A 25,528-nucleotide genomic window follows, 5' to 3' on the forward strand; every position below is an offset into this window, starting at 1 on the left:
GGGACTATTTGATTCTTAGATCTTACACAGATAAATTATTAGAATGCATGTTTGTGATTGCGAAAAGAAATTTCCTTTAGAAAAACGATCAAAAAGCTCATCGTTAAATTAGTCCTCTAGATTGAGAAAAAAGTGTTTAGTATTTGTGATTATAATTGCATAGTGAAGTAATTATAGTCTATTAATTTTTATAGTTATTACTTATTGTAATATTAACAATAATATATAATATATAATTATATTTATAGTTCTACATATTAAAAAGCTTATATGGTTGTCCTCGAAAACGACTATAAAATTATTCTTTTTAATATTTAGAACTATAGATTCCATTGTCATTACTAAAATTATAGCAGTAAGTAATGATTATAAAAATAGCGCTCTTAATAACCGTAATTATTTTATTATTACAGTCACAAAACATGTTTTTTTAAATGTAAAGATGATTCACATAGAGTGACTCTCGACTGATGATAAAGATCGATATTAACAGCAGTAAGCTGTTATCGTGCAAAAAGCTTTTTACCTAATATCTAAGATTTTCACACTTTGTTTCGCATCGTGATAATTGCGCAACCATTTCTAAATTGCGACCAGGAACTAAGGAAAGCAAATCACTTCTCTTACCCTTTTCACGCGTTTGCTTCGCGATCCCCATTTAACGATCCCCACCTAGTTGTACCACCCGCGAAGCCACCCTCGGCAGAAATTCCCGTCGCGATAGCTACCTGTTCACGTGTTGCGCCACGTGAATCGCGCTGCATCTAATAAGAGCGCACGTGGGCGCCCATTTCCGATGTCGATCCACCGTGTCGCATCCCGGGTATCTCCCCGAGTTATTTGAGGTCACGTTCCATTTATATCGCGTTTCCAATTTTCAAAAGCCAGAATTGTCCTCGTGGTCGTAAGAAGAAACAGAAAAACAAGGATCCGCGTCCGGAGAGGATCTCGTTGCGAAATTACGAGCGCAAAAGTCTAAGCGGTAATCTCGATGCGGACGCGCCTAGAAACATTCGTGTTCGGCTCGACAGTGCCGAAGGTCGTGTTGCATCGCAAGCGTAACGTAGTAATTATCTTTTTAAACGTAGTAATTATCTTTTTAATCGACACGTGGAAGCTATTTCTCACGATTAATGCAAGCGCGAAAAAAATATTAAACCAAGACAAGATCGGTCCATTTTAACCTATCGGACAATCTCACGGAAAAAAACAGAAATAAATAAATAATCGTATACTGGAAAAAGAGGTTGCATTAATTAGAATTCTGATTGAAAATAGACAAATCAGAATTTTCTATAATTTGAATTTAATATAATTATCGTAATTATTTTAATTGAGGTAACCAGAATTCCGATTGATATGATCAGAATTTTCTGGTTCGTTCATTTTCCAATAGAAATTTTTTTCGCTGTTATAATAAAAAAAAATTATGTGAAAAATAATTATCAGAATTAAGTTTAATTACTACATATCAATTGTGTGAAAAATAATTATCAAAATTAGATTTAACTACTATAGATTAATTATCAAGATTAGATCCCCTACAGCACAAAAGTTGCAGCAACAATGCTGCAACATTGCAGCAATGTTGCATGTTGCAGCAATATTGCAGCGTTATTGCTGCAAGCTCTGTGCTGTATGGGATATTTCATTCGTTGGCATGATTTGCGTTATGTTTTAAGTTTATTGAATGAATTCTTTCACCTCGAATTGTCTACTCGTATCCACTCAGTTCATACTTCACGGTTAATCTCTATCTGACACGCGATTAAAATAAAAAAAAAAGAAAATTCTCGTTCGCACGCAGGACAATATAGAGATGCGTGAACAAAGCTCGCCGCGATTCGAGCGTGAAAAACAGATTTCTAGTTCCGCGAAGCGTTAAAGGCTGGGAGACTGACGAGATCTTATGTATACGTCGTACCAAACGAATCGTGAAGCTGCGCGCGCCTTTCGCTTCCGGTTCACCGATCTCTCCACATTCGTTAAGCCACCTTCTCGGTCCCCGGCCGAGTCGGCCCGACATTTATGTGGCCGAGGCACTTTCGCTCGGCCGCGTCGAGCCGGCTCGCCTCGATATTATGGATTCATCCTTACAGCAATAATAACGTCGTAAGAGGCGCGCGATGATTACGCTCTGAATCCTCCTCACCCGCCCCGCTGATATTTATAAGTTCGCGGGGGAGATTCATCCAAGATTTTATGAATTTCTGAAAAAAGAGAAAGTATCCGTCGAGCAATTTATCCGTTATGATGTTCACAAATAATACTTTTATCGATTATTACCACTTTTACTTATAACTCTTCATTACTCGCGTGGGATGTTCTGCAGAACACCCCAGCCTTGTCATTCGCTGAATGTATAAATATTATTTATACACATTATATTTAGCGTAAATTTTAATTAGGTATGTTGCAATAAAAAATATAAAGAGGGACAAATGACAGAAGATTCAGATATCTGAAGGAAAATCTAGATGAAGTTAGGAGAGAGGATGATGAAGTTAGAGCAACGATAAAATTTAAGTATGGAGGAAGCAAATAAACACTGGTTGGTGGAGAACCATTGGAAGTGTATTATTCTGAGGAGAAGGTAAGGATTGTATAGAGCATTATGTAAAGGAATGTCAGGAAATAAGGGATCGATTTGTAGAATTAGGGGAGGATATATAAAGAAAGAATTATAAAGAGGATGTAGGAGAAAGATTTAGGTAGATACAAAAGGCAAAATATTAAGGAAATTATGGAAGGACAGAGATAATGAATTAAGAAAGAGGAAAGAGAGGAGGAAAAAAGAAGACGAGCGGGAAGAAAGTATTTAGCATAAAGAACAGGAAAGAAAAGAGGTAGGAATGTAAAAGAGATGAGAAGACGGATGTGTGTGTAGTGGTAAGAATAGGTAAATGGGGAAGTGCAATAGAGAAAAGTATTGTACATAAGGCTGTGATAGTTTGAATACCAAATGCGTAGAAGGAATAAATACAAAGAAAGTTTAGGTATAGCTTAGTACAGTATGTAGACAAAAGGATGGATGAATGTGTGAAGTAGTAAAATTTTGTAAACACCAAGTCCCCTTCTTAGTTTATGTATGCTGAAGTGTAAATCAATTCTGTTCTATAAATACTTTCTAAAAATGTTACAATATATGTAAGAATCACTTAATAATTTTTATATATTTGTAAAAGTGATAAAAATTAATTTTGGACACAAATAACTCATCGTGTATAGTAAAGAACATCATCGCGTGATTTAAAGGTTAATTATAAATTATCGAAAAGAATAATATAAAAATTGAGATGTAATGTTGGGATGTTAGAAACACACAAGTGATTACGTTAAAAAGTAATTACGTTGAAAAAACCATGCAAATAATGTGGAGTTAATATTGCTCCTACATGATTCTTCCAGTGTCCATTAATTTTCACAAAGTTCGTGCAATAGTGAAACATCAGGCACATTTAGTGATTAAAAAAAACATCTCGTATGATTGCTCTAAGGATATAATCTTTTTTTTTCTTATTTTGAAGACTTTGTTCTATGGTCGTTACGATTTCATCACAAAATTCAGTCAGGAAGTGACGCTACGATTATGGTAAAGGTTTTTGCCTGTCCACGGACGGCACATCGTCATTCGTGATCTCCGCTCCGAAACGGTGTTTACAAAGTGCACGGCAATCAGAAATTCATGGCTTCCTTCTTTTCATTCATAGGCAGTGCAATCATTTTCCCCGCGAAGCTGATTATTCAGTAAGTTCTCCTTGACCGTCCCGATTGTTCTCCATGCACATTCTCGCGTGCTGCAAGGTCGAAAATGCTAACAATGGGCACACGTTAACGGCGTGCACTCATACACGTGCGTCGTGAAATAATAAAAATATTTCCTACTTGGTAAATTAATTCTCTGTCACTCTTGTCAGTTTGGAGAATCTATATGTATTTTGCGCGAATAGCACAGCTTACGAGTGTGTGATGATTATTATCTCTGGAGCGTACTTGAAGCACATAGAATTTATTTTCTAATCATTGTATCTATCAATCATATACATATAAAACGTATTGCACTTGACGCTTTTACCGCTTAAAATTCTAAACGAATTTAACCCTACTAGTCTGTTCAAATTTATTATGATTATGAGTACTTTCTATTTAGAAACATAAATCGACACAAGTGACGTTCATCTTTGTTTTTTACTGAATATCAAAAATGACATAATGATGATAGAATGATGTGTCGATTTATATTGCTAAATAAAAAGCACCCACATCATTTGGTTCAACATAATTAAAAGTTCTAAAAAAATATAAAAATTTTTGGAAAAATGTTTTTGTATTAAGGGGTAACACCTATGTAATCGGTTATAAATAAGATCTACGTTTGGGAATTTTTTTTGTTTAATGAATCTATTAAAAAATGAGTTTTATAACTTTCTTAAGCACATAAAAAAGTACAAAAAATAATTTTTTCAGGATTTTATTTATCAAAATGGCGGATCTGCAGCAGTGATGAAGACAGTCGAAACAGCATGGTGTTCCGCGACTAGCAGCACAAGTGTCGTAATTTTTAGTTTAGAACAAAAAAACAAATATTTTTATTTTCGTTACTCAAATATCTACAGAAATATGTAGCTGTTTTTGAAAATATTGATTTTTGACAAAATGGCGGAAGTACAAACAAAAAGTTCCATTTTCGTCAAAAAATAGTCGAGCAAAATCAGCTGTAATTTAAAAAATTTGTAACTTATCAAAAAAATTCTACATATTTCTTTAGAAAACGTGATTTGTTAAATACTGCTAAAATTTGAAGTAAATAGGTTAAAAATTATTTGAGTTCTACTGCTAGCCAACTTAAAAAATACTGTTTTGAGAAAAACGCGTTTAAAGTTTTGAATGTGAATACTTTTAAGTTAACAATTGAATTTTTAGGAACCTATAACTTTCGAAAAAAATTATGTATCGCAATAAAACCACTTGCACTTCATTCATGAGATCCTAAAGTGTATTTTAAAAGGAAAAAAGAATCGATTTTTTTTAAATTTCACATAGGTGTTAACCTTTAACTGACGAAGTCATCAAATACCAGAGAAAAGTTTTTAAGTAAAATATTAATAAGAAATTGGATTAAATTTTAGGTCAAATAAAGCCGAACACAGTCAACAGAGTTAAATAAATTACGTTATAAGAGCGCAACTATAAGCAGCACAAATATGGTAAAAATTTTACTGGAACTAGTTTCCATCGCTATTGAGCACATAACATTGATACACCGGCAGTAATCATCATTTGCACGGGAATGTGCGTGTGTGTCGCGTGTGACAAACGCGCAGTACATAACACACCGATAGACTGCAACTGTTTATGTGTGCGATCCGTATGTCCGGTGCCCTTGCACGCGCAGGTGAATGCTTGGAGAACGCATATATATCGTCTCTCTGGCAATTTATAGATAATTTCCTGTCATTTTTCTTATATACTTTGACGTATGTTAAAGAAGACCATTGTCACGATCTATCGTTGTATACATTTGTTGCTTTTTTTCAGTTACTTAATTTCGAAACGTTTAAGTTTTTGATTATTGTCAATAGCATTTGAATATTATCGGGACGAGAGTAGAATAAAAAAAAAGAGTTGCAGATGAAAAAAGAATAGATATCAGGTTCGGGCATTGACGATTTCTATGTTATCATTGCGAGCATAGTATCAATGACGGACTTTTGGCGAAACTAATTCCCTCGAAGCGGTACCAGATGCCAGCAGAGTCTATATGCGATCCGTGCTGCACTCTGCTGGAACTTACTCTAACATAATTTACCGAAAGAACTTTCGTCTTTTATTTCGAAACGAATTTAATTTTTATACATCTCCTCACGGGACTATTGAAAAAACATACATTGTACACACATACAATTTATATACAAAATAACTATTTTCCTTACACTTTTTTTCATATAGAAATTCTCGGAACAATTTGTAGTAAGCTTTGATAGTTTGTAAATAAAAATTTCGAAATACAATTAAAAAATTATGAAATATATAACAAAATACATTTTAGAATTACGTAAAATATATATTTTTTAAATATTAAATTACATTGAAAAAGGAAATGATTAAAAAACATATTATTTTCATAAAGCTAAGGAAGAAAATAATGTTTTTAAATTTTATAATTTATAAAAACTAAGAAGAATGCATGGTGATTTTAAGGCACTATATATAAATAACCACATATAAATATCAATAAACACGTGCTTGAAACGATGTATATTTCTTTCTTTTTAGTCAAATGACACATAATGACTTTGATTGTATTTGCAATATAAAAATAAGTAATATCTAATAAAACGTGTTATATCTGGTAGCCCTCGTAATTGCAACATCATCGATAAGATGATAAGTCGCGCCGATCGCGTGATAAGACGAGCATATTTACCTTTCGTTATTGTACTGTAATACTATATCATGTAATAGGAAAATCGGCTAGTAGCTTGAACATGTGCGCTTCCAATTATACAATATGTCTATACTACATAATATTCTATGTTAATAAATAAATTTTGATGCGGCTTAAAATGCAAAATATCATATATTTTTAAAATAAGATACGTGTTTATCATATCAATTATAAATCACGCGAAAATACAATTATATTGATAACCAATTTCGATGCTTTATATTGAAGGATAATAACGCAGCTAATAATTCGATATTGCCTTGATCAGGAGATTCAAATAGCCGGAAGAGAACTATATTTACAAAGGTATAAGAAAAGAATTCCGAGCTGTCACGGCACCAAACGTCTGACATGCTACTCTGGTGCCATTTTACGCTGTTTTATTTCTGTTCGCGATAGAAAAAGAGAGAGAAACGAAGAAACGCGAATGCTCGCTACAAATAGACATTTTAGGCTATAATATATTTTCCTTCCTGTGATAATAATGATTTTATGTTACTAACTAAGATTCACTCTAAATATGATTTAATTAAGTGATAGATTAAATTTATAATATCTGTTTTATCTGAAACTTTAGGAATCTAATAATTTAAGAATTCAGAATCAGAAGAGAATATAATAATTATTTAGAGATTCACATAAAAATAATTTAATTTGTAGGGGTAATTTATTTATTATTTAAATGCACAATATATATAATTTATTTCAATGTCTTTCTCGCTGATATTAGCAAACTGGCAACGTAAATATTGATTTTATAAGTGCGCCGATTGTTAATGAACCTGAAATATTTTAGTCAGTGGCTACGTTTACACCGTGCGCTTAGTCCGCGACCTATACAATAGGTGTCTTTACAGATAGACCGATACTTGATTCGCCCGTAATTTATATTCGCGAAGAGTTTCATCGCCGTACTTTGATTGTAAGTCCGATTATGAGTCTACGTCAGATAGGTAAGAACGAAGTTCAAGGGAAACCGGTAAAGAGCATATAGCAAATGCGAAATTATTCTAGATTCATAATTTCTTTTCTACGAGGATATCTTTGTTATGATAATCTATAATAACATTTCAAAGTATTTTATGTAATTAGCATCCTATAACGTATAATAAAGTAATGAATCATTTATGTATTGTGTTTTTCACATCTAACAAATAGCGATAATTTCGTTAAAAAGAATCGAAAAACAACGACACTGCGATCAGCATCACGAGAATGACGATCATTTCCCTTGGATACCGTTTTGTTGAAATCAATGAAAATTTGACGTGCCGAATTAGAATTATCAGTAAAAAAAATGCAGGAAATTTAAAATAATTTAAAATTGTTAAATATACATTTTATAGTTTATCTAATGGATTACGATACGTATTCTCGGAAAGGAAGTATAATTAAATATATTCCTATCACGTTCTACGCAACCCAGGTAGATATTCCTACATCTAGGCAGACTCTTAGACGTCATTAAGTCCCCTACTTATAAATATTCTTTCAGCAAAATTAATATTTATGCTAAAAATAACACCTCCTTTCAAACCGTTTTTGCATGCGCTTTTGATGAGTAATAGTATCAATTATGTAGCAATTATGCACACAAAATATGCTAAAGAATATTTGCTAAAATTGGTAGACATGTCCGTCAGGCGGACTCCAAAGGTCGAGGCCCTGGTTGTAAACGCTATACGCAGGCTGCAAGATGTGCAAGGTTCGACATCGCGGGAAATTAGTAACTACATTTCCCAGGAGTACAATGTTCCTAGCGAAGAGATCAGGCGGCAGATTCAATTCGCTTTACGACGCGGATTATCCTATGGGATTCTTAAGAGTTCAAAGGGGTACGAATTTGACTCCAAATTTCCATTAATTATCTACAATTAAGTGATTTTATAGATTAACAATTTTATTTCTTTTATCTCAGTATTTAATTTAAAGCTCCTTATTGCCAGATTACAAAATTTGCATTGACATCACGTTAATATTCAGTTAGACGAGTTTAACACTAAACTTTTTATTCACGAAAGTTATCTTGGAAATTAAGTGCTACGTTCTGACTTCTCGAGAATCATGAGAAATTATGAGAGAGGCATCAAGTGTCGCGTAATACATTGGACATACTCGTATTTACGATGTTATATTTTCTGCAGTGCAAAAAACTCACTTATCAATACCAATGATAAAGCCGCTGGGTCAAAAATAAAGCGCAATAGATTATGTCACGATTACGAGGGCGATACGTGACCCACTTCGTAAAAAAAATATTTTGATCGTGTTACATACACAATATTCACTCGATCAAGTAACCGTGCGATGTCACACCTTACGTGGTTGATGTAATGTAACATACGTTGATGAAGACACTTAATTTCATTCGCTTAAAGTCATTAAAAAGACTTTAAGTCTGACCTCTGAATACTTATGAGTAACGAAACATGTCTATTTAAGAAGAGAATTCTGTTGCTTGTAGACTCGGTACGCGTTTTGCTCGATATGTATATCTAAGTCTTTTATGACAAAAGTTTCTAAAACGTCGAATGCGAAGGCGACTGTATAATAATTTATCATAATTTACTAAATAGTAATTACTATGGTACTAAAACATTCTGACATTCTTCTTAGAGGATACTATTCGTGCGATCACGACTACCTCAGACAACTCTCGTTAGGGAATGGCACGGGTGACGGAGTGATGGAACCTTGTCCGTCACAACCATGGCGATTCGGCGTGAGAAAAAGGAAAAGAGAGAAGGCGAGGAGAAGGAGGTACTACAGGGAGAGGAAGGAGAGGGAGAGGAGAGAGAGGGAGAGGAAAAAGAGGGAGAGGAGAAGGAGAAGCAGAACTAGGCGAAGAAGAGGAAGAAGTCGCCGCCGCAGACCACGCAGATCACGCGCCAGATCGAGGAGGGGCAGACGTACCTCTCGAAGACGTCGAAGGAGAAGAACTCGAAGCAGAAGAAGTAGAAGAGGAGTAAGAGCTAGAACACGCGCTAATCCTAGCGAGATGCAAATGGAGGCGACGTCCCCGGAGTCGCCAAGAAACGACACCGACAGAAAAGAGGATCCTCACAAAAGCGAATCTTCTGCATCCGTGCATTCAATCGAACGGCGCTCACAAAACTCTTCTCAAAATTCTCAGACGTTAATACGTACGACATTTAGAAATTAATGAAAAACGATGATTTTTTTTCCAGGAAGTATAGAAATAATGACCGCATTCAGCAGAACATTTATTTTACAAGTGTTTTCTTAGCTGAGAAAAAATGTATTAAATCTTAATACGTACTTAATACTTTTTTCAATAGGACTAATTAAACATTTACTTGCAGTAAATAAATTTATTCAATAAAAAAATGAAATTAAATTAATGGTTCAAAAAGAAATATATATTTACATTTAGTAAACATTTAATTAGTGCTATTCAAACAAATATTTATTAAAATTTAGTGCATTTTTTAATGTAAAATTATTCCTCTACCTCTAAAATTATAATCCAATCGGCACAAAGAAAACTTCCAACAGCTGTAAAATGTTAAGCATTCTGCTGAACGCGGTCAATGTGTGCATAGATCACAGTAAGGAAATTACTTGTTAGTTTTTGGGATACAAAATATCTCTAGGCATCAAAATTGAATTTTACGAATATATAAATTTATATTACGACTTGTACTGTTACATCTTTACACAAATTTCGAGATTTCATGTATTTATATTGTACTCTTTACTCTAACGCTTTGTATACGCTATATTAATTATTACAATTGTCTTTCTACACAAGCGTTCTTAATTCCTTGTCCGTTTGTACCGTAACAGCGCGAGGGAAAGAAACAGGATCGTGAGATTAATCGAAATTGCACTGTCCGTCACGCAGCGTGAAACGGCGTGAAACTCGAGCCTCCTGAGAAACAGACGCGCTAAGCGCAGGGGTCCGTAGCCATCCGTCGACAGTCCTGAACGCGGCCTTGCCGGCTAATGATAGTCGTGCTAATGACGAGTCTGCACACGCATGTATGCGCGTACCGCGTGACTATTTCGCCTAGAAACTCTAGGACTAGACGCAAGACGCGTCGCGACGGTATGTTTTGCCCCGTCCGCGCCGCCAGCTGTGAATGATAAGTGCATGCGTATGCAACGCGTATGCAAATTACGTTCCGGAGCTGACGATATTTTAGATAGGTTCTTTCGACAATTTCCAAATCGATCTCTGTTTTCTCAAACAACAATTTTCAGATGTAGATAGCGGATTTAGATTCGATAAATTATTCCGTAGACGATCGTCTCCCCATAATTTCGGCCAATAATTTCGAATGCAATAATTTCTCCTACGACGTCATCTCTCTATATATATTCTTATACTAATTGAATAGTGCGTCTATATATTTTATGATTGTGCATTCACTAAATTTGACTCAAATTGTCATTTATCGCAACTCACATGAAGATAATCTTGAGAGATTATTGAACATTATCATATCGATTCGTTATGCATAAAGCCTTGTTCAAAGAAACATACGTGTTCAGTGACATAGGAACTTTCGTTCGATAAGAAGCGACCGAAAAACAATTCTTTACACCAAGAAAAAAATATACTAAATTTTAATATTAGTTTGAATAATACTAGCTAAATATTTCCTAAATATAAACATATATTTATTTTTTACACAAAAATCATTAATTTGACTTTTTTAAGTAAATATTTATTTATTAAATTTACTAATATTTATTTACCGTAAGTAAATATTAAGTTAATGTTGTCTCTATTAAAACAAATATCTATTCATTAAAATTTAGTACATTTTTTCTCAATACATTTTGTTTATATGCAATATCAAACACCATCTATATAATTATGCAAGATTAATTTGATAAGGTTATCTCTAAATAGTCTGCTGTATTCTTACATCGACTTTCAACACGGAAGTCTTATTTTGATATTGATGCTTCGCATTCCAATATGTACTTACATTTGTATAAATACTTTTTTCTTCATACTATATCATTGATAGATTAGCTAACAGACGATAATGATTAATAGTAAGGATAATTTTTCCCGACCGACAGGATCGTTAATAAATGATTTTGCATTAGGATTAGCTCAGCTTGCTTTTGCTTGCTTATCTATCTATATATGAAAGCTAAATATGTTTTAGAAGAGTTATTATTATTACTTATAACGAATAGCGACAAGGGCTGCGTTTAGCAAAAAGAAAGCAGCTTTCCAACTGTGTTGTAAGATTATTTAATATGATTAATTTATTTAGATTCAGTGAGGAACTAATGACAAAACATATTAAAGAATTTTACAACAATTGCAAAGCTACTCTTTTTGATGAACACGGTCATTAACACTGAAAGTACCAAGCGGTCATTATTGAATATTTCAATTTTTTAGATTAAAATAATATTTCTCTTGTAAAAGACAGGATTCTGAATTTTTTTGACTTTCCAATAATTATATTTTTTTTATACTGATGAAATATTTGGTTTTTTATCACTTTCTTTATTTTCAGTAATTTATTTTTAGTCCTTTCAGTGATCAGTAAGAAACGTTAGTACTTCTAATGTTAAATCATTATCACTTGTTTTTTTATACTTGATATTTATAATTCACATATATATTTCGATTGGACTAACGTCTCAGATCGATTGTGGTTAATGTCCGAACATTTCGGCGCACAGTCACATCTAGAAACGTAAAAAAACGGTATTTTTGACTTCAGAGAAAAGTATCAGGTAAAAAACAGTATTTTTGACCAAATTACATAATTCATGAAAAAACGTTTAGAATTCGTGTTAAATATGTAGAAGAAACAAAATTCATTTTTCTTGTTATTTCGATGCTATTTAATACTTTTGTCTTTATAATTTTATTGTTGTCTCACTAATTTAAATTTAGAATATGTATAATTACAATCACAGTATACAACATAAACAGTCAATTAGTCTAGTAAAGTATTATTTGTATTAATGACAGTATGAACCACTTACTTAACTTTTTATTTATGACCATCGGCATATACTATATTATATATACTGTATAATAATTAATATACTATATTAATCATTATACAGTATTTTAACTTTTATAATTATTTTTACACAGAAATCTTACGGATAAGTGCAAAAACTAAATTCTGGAGCAATAGTACAGCGTCGAAATTGTGGAGTGCTAAAAAAAATATCCGAGTAAAAAAACTGTCAAAGCCAAAGGAAAAAAACCATTATTTTCCGAGTTTTTTACCCTAAAATCCTAGTTTTTTTCCGTTTACATCTCTAGTCACATCTGAGATAATTAAATTCAAAAATTAAGAATATGTATTATATTCATAACATCTAACTTTGACCGATTATTTGGCGTTTCTCTCATATTTATATAATATTTATTATTCTTTTACATGTCGCATACGCGAACGAAAAGAAAATAGCTCGGAATGATCTCTTAAAAAATAGGTCTACCAAAGACCGAACGTATATCCCGTCGACAATGATAATTAAGTGACATATATTAGCGCGATGAAAGTGGTTTATCACGAGACTAATAAAATGTCGCCATCGTGCCGAACGCTAATTAAACATTTACACTTGTGCTTCGACAAGTGTCTGACGAGCGTATAGAGGAGGGATTCGAAAACCAGTATAATTTCAGTTCAAACTTCGATGTTATACATGGTATCTCAGGAGGAAAGATCAATATTCTAAGAGGTGATAGTATCGATCGTTTTAAGCAAAAATATTCGTATGAATATATATCCTATTCCGGTTTTCGAAATTGAATGTGCAAAATTAGTGTTAAGAGAAAGATATACGTATTTTTTTATAATTTATTGATCAAGTGACATATTTTTTGAAGTTTATAATAAATTTTCAAAAATTCCACTGTTCTCAAATTATCTCGGAAACCGTTCAGAATAGAACAAACGTTTATATAAACATTTTTACTTAAAATAATAGATACCATTACTTCTCAAAATATTGACCTTTTCTTCTGGGATACCCTGTATAAAGCGAAGAATAGTAAACAAGACCTCTGGACTGCAGCATCGAAAATTGAACTAACTGGTTCGGATCGCTGGTGAAGTTGTTTGTCGACGAAAACACCATTCGTCTACTTGTCGATCTAATAGTGGTCCCTTCGCTTTCCCTCAAAGAAACGTATCGAAAGAGGGACGGATAGAGAGATGCGGGAAAAGACAGAAAGAGAGACAGGCCGTCGTCGTTTCACCGCGAAACCGAAAATACTCATGTCGGCCGGTATGTTGAAACCTGGCATAAGTTCTGGCGGATTGCCAGAAAAGCGGTACTCGCTTGGAGGCCACGCCAGGCCACAAGCGATCGGCCTCGACAGCCTGAATTTCTAACCAAAGGTAGAAGAGGATCGTTTTGGAAAAAATCATAGGTCGCTCGAATACACGGAAAGAACAATTTTGCTGAACAATCTAAATTTTTGCTGGATATCCGATAATAATTTTGTTGGACCATCAAAATAATTATGCTGAGACTAAGAAAGTGATTATACGGAAACTAAAAAATGATGAGCAATTTTGACATTTTAACAACCAGTTTGAGTTTCCAACGAAATTATCTTGATGGTCCAATAAAATTATTTTTTAGATTTGTATCCAGCAAAATTTAAATCTTTCAACAAAATCATTTTTTCCGTGTAATAGGGATGTTAATTAATTTTTATTGATGTTTTATCCTTGCAATTAACGTAGATGACAAATATCATATCTCGCTATAATCTCTTATCACTTACCTAAAGTTCATCTTTAACGCGCGCAGCGCGCATATTTACCTGAGACGTAGGAAGGATTTACAAAGACTTATCTAAATTAATACTCCCGTTGAAACTGGAATACTTTACGTTCCATCGTTGATAAGTTCATCCATATACCTACAACTTCCTGGCGATACCTATAAGCTAAATCGTAAGTCGTGAAAGAATCGAATAAGAAAAGAATAAGCTAATTATTTGCTATAATTGGGAAATTCTTGTTGAGAATTTTAACTTACAATTACGACTTTACAATTAATATTTCAGAAAATAACTTTTCCACAGTCTTCTATATCTATTAGAAAAATTTTCGGATGAGTACCTCGACGAGAATCGAGCGACACGTGCTAACGAGCGAAATCGCATAGTGCTAAACGCTTGTCAAGTCTCGCAGATATCGCGAGGGACCTTGAAGTTAGAGATGCATAAGGCTCGACAAATAATCTCTCCAATTGGTCTGCGGGTAATAATAGTAAAACATAAGAAATAACTTCGGGAATAATTGTTTGACTGTCATGTAACATCATTGCTGCTCTATCTTGGCAAAAAATTAATAGATTTAGAGGAATGGAATTATTCTGCAAAACTGAATTCTTAATGTTTGAACGGCAAAGAGTAGTGATAGCGAGTGATTGTTTTATCTAACGTATGATAGAACAAAACTTTAAGTCTAAAGGATTAAATTAATTATGTTACAACCCAAGTAGAACAACAAGTCACGATTTAACGTCAAAATGACATTAAAATGATTCGGAAATGATTGAAAAATGACTTTTAATAATCATTTTAAAGTCATTTTGATATCATTTTGATATCATAATGACTTGTTCTACTTGGAATAAAATAAATAGAATAACGAAAAGTACAAGAATTCTTCCAGCTAATTACAATCGCAAAGAGACATTGGAGATTAGTATCTCGATAAAATGAACTTCTATCTACTTGTTTTAATTCAACAGATTAAATTTTTATGAGACGCGATCCTAGAAATTGTCGACGGGAAACGAAATAATTAACCTTTACCTTGATCTCCATACGAGATTCTCGAACGATTTAAACGACATCGAAAACCGACTGTCGGCAAATGGCAGATGTTAGAGCCAACTTGGAACCAGACAGCATCTGGTGCACCATAAAGTTGGCACTATTATAACTATTGTGCTGTTACCCAAAAAACGATTGCGGAAATACATGTGTCGCGAGCCAATTATTTCTTGTTCTATCATATTAATAAAACCGAAAATGATCTCGCGCGACACGCCAACCAGTTTCGCTAAAGCGGAGTATACCTAAAAAGATACCTCTCGTCAAAATTACCAAAATCGTTAACACACAGAGAAAAAGATTTCTTTGGATTTAATAAATTTTATTATATCCAAATAAATTTGTTATCTGGAATGGAAACAAACCAATGTTTAAATCAATAAGTCCGATTGTTTGAATTTGAAACAATGTATATTTTTGTCTTAAATACATTATTTGTTTGAACAGATAATGTCTATCTTCGGCATTCGCGTGATCAAATTGTACTGCACAAACATAATTAATATAGCATATAGTGCTGTTCGTTTAATCCTGTTGTTAGACGTATAAGCCATTGTTTTCACAATTTTGGCCAAAAAATATAATGGTTGTTTTAAGAAGGTAATTATTGGGACCTCTACTATAACCTTTATCAATATATTTTGCCATTTTTAAACAAATAATTTATTTCATTGTTTGTATTCATTGTAATCAAATAATATATTATTTGATTGAAAGATATTACTTCAAATGATAATATTACTTCTCTCAAATAGAGGTTTCTCGAATGAAACAACAAAATTTTTATTCAAACAAATAATACTTCGTACAAGCATATGTTGTTTCAATAAAACAAATTTTAGTCAAATAAATAGGAATACTAAATCCAAAGAAACCTTTTCTCTGTGCAGATAACGATATTTTTAATAGATTATTAAAAAAAATCCAGTCGAAATATAAAAATTTTATCATAAATATGTAGGAATATTAATAATAACTCTAAGGAAACATATAAATTAAATATTATAATAAATCGCGCGGAGATTATTTCCTCAGCTGTGTCGCATGAGAAATGTAACTCGACCGTGGCGAGGCATATTCAAGTTGCCGGTACTCTTCTAGTCTTCCAGCCTATCCATCAAATGGATTGACATGTGTACGGTCCTGGCACGCCAAAAATAAAATCGTTCAACATATTGTGAAAGAGCCACGAACCGCGGTAGAGGAACGGGTCGTAATACCGGTGCTAAACCTTCGACGCGGATCATCTGCCGATAATTTATACCTAAAGCGAGAGATATACTCAAATATACAAAGTCTTTGACACTCAATACCATAAACCATAATTTTACTTTCATAATATTGTAAAACGATCTCATATATTCGCGCGGAAACATTTGTACTTAACTATACTGGAAAAAAATTTGCAGATTTTAAATAAATATTTACTCCAATATATATAATACTAACGAAATATTTATTTATAGCAAATAAATATTTATTCAAAATAAAACAGTTATGTTTAAATCGAATAAATATATGTTTACATTTAGTAAATATTTCGTTAGTACTATTGGAGTAAATATTTATTTTAAATTTACAAATTTTTTTTCTATGTACCTAAAACATGTTATTATCGCGTTGCGATAACGATTCATTGGCCTTGACCATACCTATCAAATCATTATACAATTCTGTCCAGTCAATACTAACTGACAAACAACACTAACCAAACAACACAAAGTCTAAAATCGATGTTTTAAGACATCTTAATCCATTAAGGACCGCTGGTCGATTTTTCGACCAAAAAAAAATAGGTCAAGTTTGGGATGCGAAATTTTTGGCAAGTAGCTCCTTAAGGGCTACTATATATACTAATAGTAGCTTGCCATTAAAAGGATTTTAAATTTTGAGAAAAAAAATTGGCCTTGGTTCTTAATGGGTTAAAGATATTTTAAAAAGATTTTTGCAAGAAACCGTCTAAAAACGTCTTAAGACGATTTTAGACTTTATGTTGTCCCTATCTAACATAACATAACATCGGTTATATATAATTTCATACTCAACAATAAATGTAATATAACACATATTGTGACACATAGTTACGTTTTTAAGTACGAAATTACATTGTTGTTGTTATGTTTCTTGACGCTTACTGGGGCCTAAATGGTATTAAAAATCTCTTAACTCTAACTTTAATAAAAATGGAAACGGTATTATACATTTTTTATCTTTTAGATTAATAATGAGAGTGTTCGAGAAAGTGAATGAAAAATAAAGACGCAAAAACTATTTTTTCAATTGCTAATGATTGATAGCCTCGAAAATGAAATATGATGAGGTTCTCATTTTATTATATATACAGCGGTAACACATGTTGAATATGGTTTTTCTGATCACATCACAGACACGCTATAAATATAATCTGAGATAGCTATAAGATAAAAGAAGTCGCGATATTAAAAGCTGTATGCCCCTTCTCTATATATAGGCATATATTTATTGAAAATGCTTTTTTATAATTACTTTATCTTCTGGCACGAAACAAAAATTATAAATAGTATTAGCGCAATAATAGCTCAAGAATGACTGTAAGCAACACAATAATAGCAAGCTATATTCATTTGCTTTATGTATGTTTTATTGATATATGCGTGATTCTGTAGTCTTACGACGAAACGACAGAGTACGAGGAGCGACGTAAGTATATCGATCGTAAGAAAGTGAATGAAAAATGAAACGGCGCTTCGCACGCGACTTATCGGCGTCTACTTGCCGGCTTGCATTTCTCGTCGCCAACAGTCGTCGGGTCACTAACGATGACGTCTGCGACAGTGACCATAAGTGACATCGATCACTCACAAGCGTATAGGGTCGAAGCAAACAGTATGCCGATCTTTTATTCGAGCCAAAAAGCAGATAAAAATGATCGTTCTCTTCATCCTTTCGATTACATACTATAAACAATTGACCATGTATTTTAAAATAAAAATATGCTTACTATTATTTTTAGTATATATAGATTAATATTTCATATATCATTGGGACCAAATTTGATCTTTTTTGCCATATGAGTGTGAACAGTCATTTCCGAGGTATTTTTGCGTGCTGAATATGAATCCGTTAGCAAAAATTGACCATCAAGTCACAATTTTGAGGAAAATGACATTAAAGAGACAAAAAAATGCTACATAAAAGTATCAGTTTGTAGCTTTAAAATGCATTTTAATTCGTTTCGATATGATTTTTTGTTTCCGAAATATAGCAATTTGAAAACAGCTTTTTTTCTCTTGTAACATATACTATTCAATAAAATTTGACCTTTTTTTTTATCACGAATATGAATAATCAACATACTTTTACGTGCTTTTACGAATTTGTTGACAAAAGACTATCACTATATCATATGTCAAAATTTTGAGAAAAGTAGTATTGAAGAGGGTCACCTCTTTTTTTTACCTCTTTAACGCTATTTTTTTATTAACTTTCGCCAACAGATCCGTGTTCACGCAAAAATTCATCGAAAATGACTATTTATACTTATATGATAAAAAAGAAGGTCAAATTTTGTTCCACAATTAATTGTAATTAATTAAGTAAACATTGTTAATGTACGAGATTTAGAAGCAGGATCTTAAAATAAACGATAAATTCGACCCCAATTAATTTTAATTAACTACGGTGATTCTTCAATTGAATGTGTTTGAGAAACGTTTACATTATGCAGTGAGGTTACAGAGAGAAAAGAGCAAGGCAAAATTATCAATAGAAAAAGCAAACAACGAGGTGAAGATACGGTAGAACCTGTGGGAACAATCAAAAGATAGAGAAACGGAGGTATACCATTATACGGCGTAATTGGCCGAATTGGAAAGTCTGGGGCCTTCCCCGGCTCTTTGCCCTTCTACTATTACTCTCGTTTATATCCCTCATATTGATCGGCATAAATACGAGGTGCAGTCTGCCGCGTCCCTTCGGGAGGTCTCGGCGCGTCTTGTGCACGTCTCCGCATAATGTAATATCGCCCAGTAGACCAGTAGCTTAATCCTAAACTACGAGCATTGGGTTCTGTTACACTCCACTGAACTCACACTCGTTTATATCAATGCAAATTTTTCTGACTGTTGGCCGCGTTTAGAAACTCAACTTTTCACGTATGATCCCAAGGAGCAAAGTAACATCAAATGACGCTTTTAACGTCAATAAGGCGTCATTAAAACGTCACCTTGCTATTTGAGGTATATACAATCCAGAATACTAATTTGTATAATTACCAATTTTGTCATTTTATTTTCGTGGGTTATTAGATACATACATTCCACTCTAAGAAAAGCATCTGGTAATAGCTACCAAACGTTGAGTGAAATAATTTGAATCAAATATTCAGTTAATATAATCAATAATAATTTTACTTTTTTAAATATGTAACTGTTATTAAACGTAATAATATAACCAACCATTTGGTAATAGTTACTAAATATTTAAAAATTAATATTATTTTTGGTTACATTAACCGAAAATTTGATTGAAATTATTTCACTCAACATTTGATAGTAATTACCTGACTCTTTTTTCAATGTAGGTAAAGGTTTGAAAATACAGGTTTCACGTAAAAATGACGTCAAAATGATGACAACAAATAACGTTAGCTTTTTTCTGGACTTTTTAAAATTCGATATTTTTGACATTACTTACTCAAACATCCATCCACAACAATTAGATCTACACTGAAAAAAAATATAGTCAATTTTAGCAAATATTTAGTTCAATACTGCCAATCAAATATTTCTTAAATATAAAGATATATTTGTTTGATACAAGAAACATTAATTTGATTTAACAATCATTCTTTTTACTGAACAAATATTTATTTACTGTAAGTAAATGTTTAGTTGGCAGTATTGAACTAAATATTTATTAAAATTAACTTATATTATTTTTCAGTGTAAAAAAACAATATTATGGATATTTGAATAAATAATTCCAAAAGTGTCAATTTTTGAAAAAGTATTTCCAAACTTTTGGTCTGGAGTGTAGATATATGACTGATTTATTATTATTATTTTTATATAGTGTGTGTTTTACACATACTTGCGCGAGAGTAAAAAATGACACGTGCGTGCACGCGCGTGTGTGTGTTGTGTGTGTTGGCCTATAATCTTTCATATGAACAAAGAAATGTAAAAAAGATATAATATTATAGTATACTAAAGATAAAAAAAATCATTGCATTTTCATGTGACATGAGCGATAATCGTCACAATACAAGTCATAAGAGCTTAACGCTGCGATGTCGTAATACCGAAAATAAATAGAATCGCGCCGCTATGGCTACAACCGCGAGTGTGGATGAAAGGATTTATTCTTACGACGTTGCAGTATCAAAAAGTAACGCGAAGCGTTGCTTTACTGTCGTGATATATCATGCGTGTTTGCAGCCACATAGTATCTTTTATCGCAGGAAGATATCGCGACGACGTTTTCCCCCCAAACTTGAATGCGTGGCAGCGCGAACAGAGTGCCAATTGAATTCGAGGCCGAATTATTCTAGAGGCAGTTTATTTCTGCGCCGAAAGTTTTGCGTGGAGAATAATGTGAACGAGAATACATAAAAGATAAAATTAATTAATCATCGATCCAACCGTCTAACAAGCACTGCCTAAAAAAAAGTAATTAAGACTCTCCTGTTCACTTACCATTATACTATCTCAATATGTATAACTTTAGAAGCGAGAGAAAACATGCAATGAAAATTATTTCAAATTATATTTGAATAGAAATATTTTTCAATAAAACAATATTTGCAACAGAACGGATTTATAAAATATATCGAAAACTATCTCCTTGTTTCGGAGAAAAATTGAATCATAAATTTCTATATATTCGACAGTTTGCCACAGCTGTGAACATAGCTTATTTCGTTTGATTATGCATAATTCATTTCCAGAGATATATGTATAGTTATTTATCAACGAAACAAACGGAGAGTCCTTGGTATATTTTACGAGCCGCTTCTATCCGTAAACGTAATAAGTATAAACTGCACGTTTCTTGTTTTTAGCATCTGTGCTCCGTCAGAAAGAATTGAGCATCTCTCTTCAATTCATTGCTTTAAGAGAGATAAAGAAAGAAAAAAAGATGGATAATTCAAGCTATTTTATTCTTTCTAAACAAATAGTGACAACTTCTTAGGAATGCGCAGTCTATTTTTATTACGGTTCTTATCGATTATAAGTGTCATTTTATTGAAGTATATTTTCATATTAATTATTGTGTGCAAGAATTTTTATTGTCCATTTTCTCGCTTCTGACGTCACAATCTAGTAGTGATGAGCGAACAGGAGTCTTATAAAAACGGTATTATTTTATTTATTCGTTTTTATCTCCGGAACGAGATTCGAATCCACTCCAAGTATTTTGCGTAATCGAGAAAGCGATTCGGCTTTGTTATCTAATTGATGGAAAGGTGCAATATATGTATATATCATTGGAACAAAAAAATTCAAGCGATTGACGTATCTCCCTCGCACGCACGCATTCACGTTTTCGTACTAATTATTTAATCTGCATTGCATTAATAATCCGATTCAGTGAGGTAGTAAATTGGGGACAGTTTCCTGAGTCAACATAACGAGTTACTTCCCATTCGACTATGTAACTAGCATCGTTCATAACGAAACAAATTGCGCATTGCAAAAATTACATCATCCGATTGTAACTTACATCAAATGGTGTACCGTTTCCTGGAAAATGCGATCCGTAATTAGCCAGAAAAAATAGACAGATTAAGAGTAATTGATTTTACTTTGTGATATAACTTCACAAAATGAATCCTTGTACCAGAATTTTATAATTCACATATTTTTCATAAAGCGTGAATTCTCTGCACTTCGATTTATTGACATATTGATGATTTTTTTTCTATATAAAAGAAATAGAGGGGGAGATGTTTATTACAGCAAATTATCGAATAAGAAAATTAATAAAAAGTGCAATGCTAATCGTGATGTAATGAGTAAATGTAAATTGATTTCATATCATTGAACAACTTTTTTTCGAGGAGTGCTTTAACCTATTTTTAGATTTGTTGCCCTGCTCAATGGAAAAATATTAGAACTAAGAATAAATATTAGAAATAAGAAATTAGTGATTAATGCAACAAATACAAATAAGATATATATACCGAGTGTTCATAAAAAAAAGCATTCAATATTGTTTGATAGTACACACTATATTAAGTAAAAAAAACTGTTGTTAGTAAACTATTTAAAAACTATTTAAAAACTATTTAAAAACTGTATTTTGAATATTCTCATTCAATTTCCATACACACTTTATAATGAAAAACTTCAACAGGAATCAGTAAGATGATACCAATCGGTGATTATGATTGGATGGATATTATAGAAGATCATCTTATTGAACTTGTAACCCTCCCAAATAAACTACTTATCTCAATTTCTTTCTTTTCACGTCGTATGCAACAAGTAGAAGAGGTAACAAGAGTTAATTATGATATTAAAATACAAAATTGTTTATATCTCAGAAAGGTTGAGCTTTCGACCTATGTTCACTAAGGCTTTTTTGTTCAGCATGGTATCTATCACATATGTAAATGCTGAATGAATTTTTTTAACACCCTGTATAAAAAACAGCACTTGGAGAAAAAGTGTTGTGCTGATAATTTATCGTAATTCCAATGACATTTTTCGTTAGTATTAACAGAGATCTATATTCTACAATTATTTTTAAACAGAGTTCTAATTGCAATTTTTTCAATTTTGGTTTTTTAGTATAAAAAATACGAAATTCTTTTTTATTTTGATAAGAAACTGTAGAGCTATGAAAAATACTGCTCGAATTGTCATTATTCTTTCATATTAATAAAATAATGACAGTTCTAATAGTATTTTTTATAGTTCTACCGAATAATCAAAATTGAAAACATTGTAGCCGCGGAATTGTTTAAAAATAATTGTTATAGAAAAATATACCATACATAACCGAGTTTCTCATCTCCGAAATTAGAAATAAAGTGTTTGATTTATATTTCCTTCCTAATTGATCTTCCTAAATTACATCATTTTGTTCTTTAAGCGATTGAATTAAAAAACAATCTTTTTAATAATCTCTTTAATTATTTTTACTACATAAAATAATATCACAATGCAGGAATGAAAAAGAATTTATTCTCAAATTCGTTCCAACTCAAAAACTTGATTATTTCTTTTCACGAAATGAAAACGAAGGAATAAAAGGGAAAAAATTCAAAACGTTTCGGTCCAGTTCCTAATTCCAAAGATGAGGGATTCGTAACTTTGCAAGACGAATTCTCATCGATCACTTTTAATTCAGCTATCTTGATTTCTTTCGCGCCTACTCTTATGGAACAGGCTATAAGAACTGCTATCATATGGCTTCCTCGGACTTCTCGGCCACACGTCGTGCAAGATTAGTCGCTTCACGCTCGCTCTACCGAGCGAAGCGGAATCGAGCGTGTAGGTAGGTTGGGTCTGCTTCGGGGCGAGGTAAGGCTGACAGTATCACGTGGTGCGCCACGGGGTCTTAAACGAGGTTAATCGGCAGACCGACAGCGTCGGCGCAATGACGACGATCGCACGAACACACGCTCGTTGTCCTCCATGACTCCACTCTTTCTCCGTTTCTCTGTCTGTCCCACTCTCTCCCTCTTTTCTCTCTCTCTCTCTCTCTCTTTCTCCCTCTCCGCCCGTTTCGCGTTCTCGCCCTTTGCACTTTGGCCCTCCTTGGCAGTCGCGCGGCCCGATAATAGGAAAAAGCGTGAGTCTTCTATAGCGCGCTGCGCGCGGAGATATACGAGCGAGCTGTCGAACTCGAAATTCAAATGCGATCGCATCGAAATATTCGAATTCATGACGGACGTGCTGCGCATACCGTGCGCTCGCGTGATCGCCGCCAGTCCGCGCTGTGGTAGCCGGCGTGTTTGCGCGAATTTTGAAGTAGGAATTATTCTCCCCCTTTCATTCTTTAATTTTTTATTTTTTTCTAAAATGATCGAGATGTGTATTGTATCGGGTGCGAGCACGGAACACGGAAAAATCACGCGCTGCGCAACCGGCGAACGACGACGAGCGAAGGAAGAAAGAAATACCGTTCGAGCGAGAATCTTTCGGGGAAACGTCACGCGCCCTTCCTCGGGATGAAAAACCACGGGACAGATTCCGCCGAGTGGCGAAGGTCGCGGAACGCTCGAGGACAGTGGAAAGAGCGAGAGGAGAGGAAGCGAGCGGAGTCCGCCTCGGAGAACGCACGTAGAATCGGATCCACGGCCGTGGAGAGCCGCGCGTTTCGCGTGCCAGATCGCGTCGTACGATCGCGCGTGTAAATGCGGACTCAGAATTACTCGCGCTCAATCGGCGCGAGCCGGCGAGCAACACTTACCTATCAGCGGGAATATGCTGGGCTGGTCGAGCAGCGACTTGAGACTGTTTTCGACGAGGGTGGGAGAGGAGCGGTCCTTGTCACTCATTTCACGCACTGCGCCACGAAGCCTACAAGCGCACACCTCGGGCCTGCCGCAGCGCACACGCGGAGACACACTCGATGGCACACGCCGCGCACGAGTAGTGTAGATAGGATTACAGTGAAGGCACGGAACGGAACGGAGCGGACCGCGGGGCGGATCGGCGCGGCGCGGCGCGACGCGGCGCGACACGGAGCGGCGCGGAGCGGAGCGAAGCGGAGAGGCAGACGTTACGCGCGAGGGAACGGACCCGACGACGTTACTGTGCGACGACTAGAGAGAGGAAGAAGAATCTTGACTCCAGAAGGATATATGTACACGCGCGGTGGTTTCTCCTCGGGTATATTTCCTCGACGACGGCGACGGCACACGCGACCGTAGCTCGCAATTGCAGTCGTCTCGTGCTTCGTACTTATGTTACGTACGATTGTTGTTGCGCGCTTCGTCGCGCGACGGGACGGGGGTCCACGGATCGAAAAATACGACGGTATCGTCGGAGAGACCGGCCTTCTTGCGTGCCGCGGAGGAGAGGCGCTTCGCCCGTTCACCGCTTGCCGAACCTCTCACCACGTCGTCACGTCGCTCCCTCGCACTATCTCAATCAGCCTGAAACGCCTGTACGGCCGGAGCGCGCGGACCCGTTCTCCCTATACCCGCTCTCTTTTTCTCTCTCTCTCTCTCTCTCTCTCTCTGTCTATCTCTCTCATTCTGTCTTTAAGCGCGTTAAAATAAACGCGGAGCGCTGGCCCCGTGCTGGCGGTGCTCTTGAAAATCAATCTAAAAGTGG

The 25,528-nt window shown here is 34.3% G+C and overlaps 2 protein-coding genes across 2 annotated transcripts in view; one reads left to right on the forward strand and one right to left on the reverse strand.

Annotated features, from left to right (window-relative positions):
* LOC108726275 (PAR-domain protein 1) overlaps window positions 1–25,528 on the reverse strand; it is an 89,546-nt gene extending 64,018 nt beyond the window's left edge. The window contains exon 1 of the mRNA XM_018453742.1: window positions 24,660–25,528. Coding sequence (XP_018309244.1) covers window positions 24,660–24,747 — 88 coding nt within the window. The 5' untranslated portion in view covers window positions 24,748–25,528. The remainder of the gene's footprint in view (window positions 1–24,659) is intronic.
* On the forward strand, window positions 7,729–9,611 carry LOC108726240 (luc7-like protein 3). The gene is made up of 3 exons (XM_018453691.1): window positions 7,729–7,874; window positions 8,079–8,283; window positions 9,065–9,611. Exons 2-3 carry the CDS (start codon window positions 8,081–8,083, stop codon window positions 9,609–9,611), a joined length of 750 nt encoding a protein of 249 aa, XP_018309193.1. The 5' UTR covers window positions 7,729–7,874; window positions 8,079–8,080.

The sequence above is a fragment of the Mycetomoellerius zeteki genome, unplaced genomic scaffold, assembly GCF_001594055.1.
Source record: "Mycetomoellerius zeteki isolate Tzet28-1 unplaced genomic scaffold, Tzet1.0 scaffold407, whole genome shotgun sequence".
Lineage (NCBI taxonomy): Eukaryota > Metazoa > Arthropoda > Insecta > Hymenoptera > Formicidae > Mycetomoellerius > Mycetomoellerius zeteki.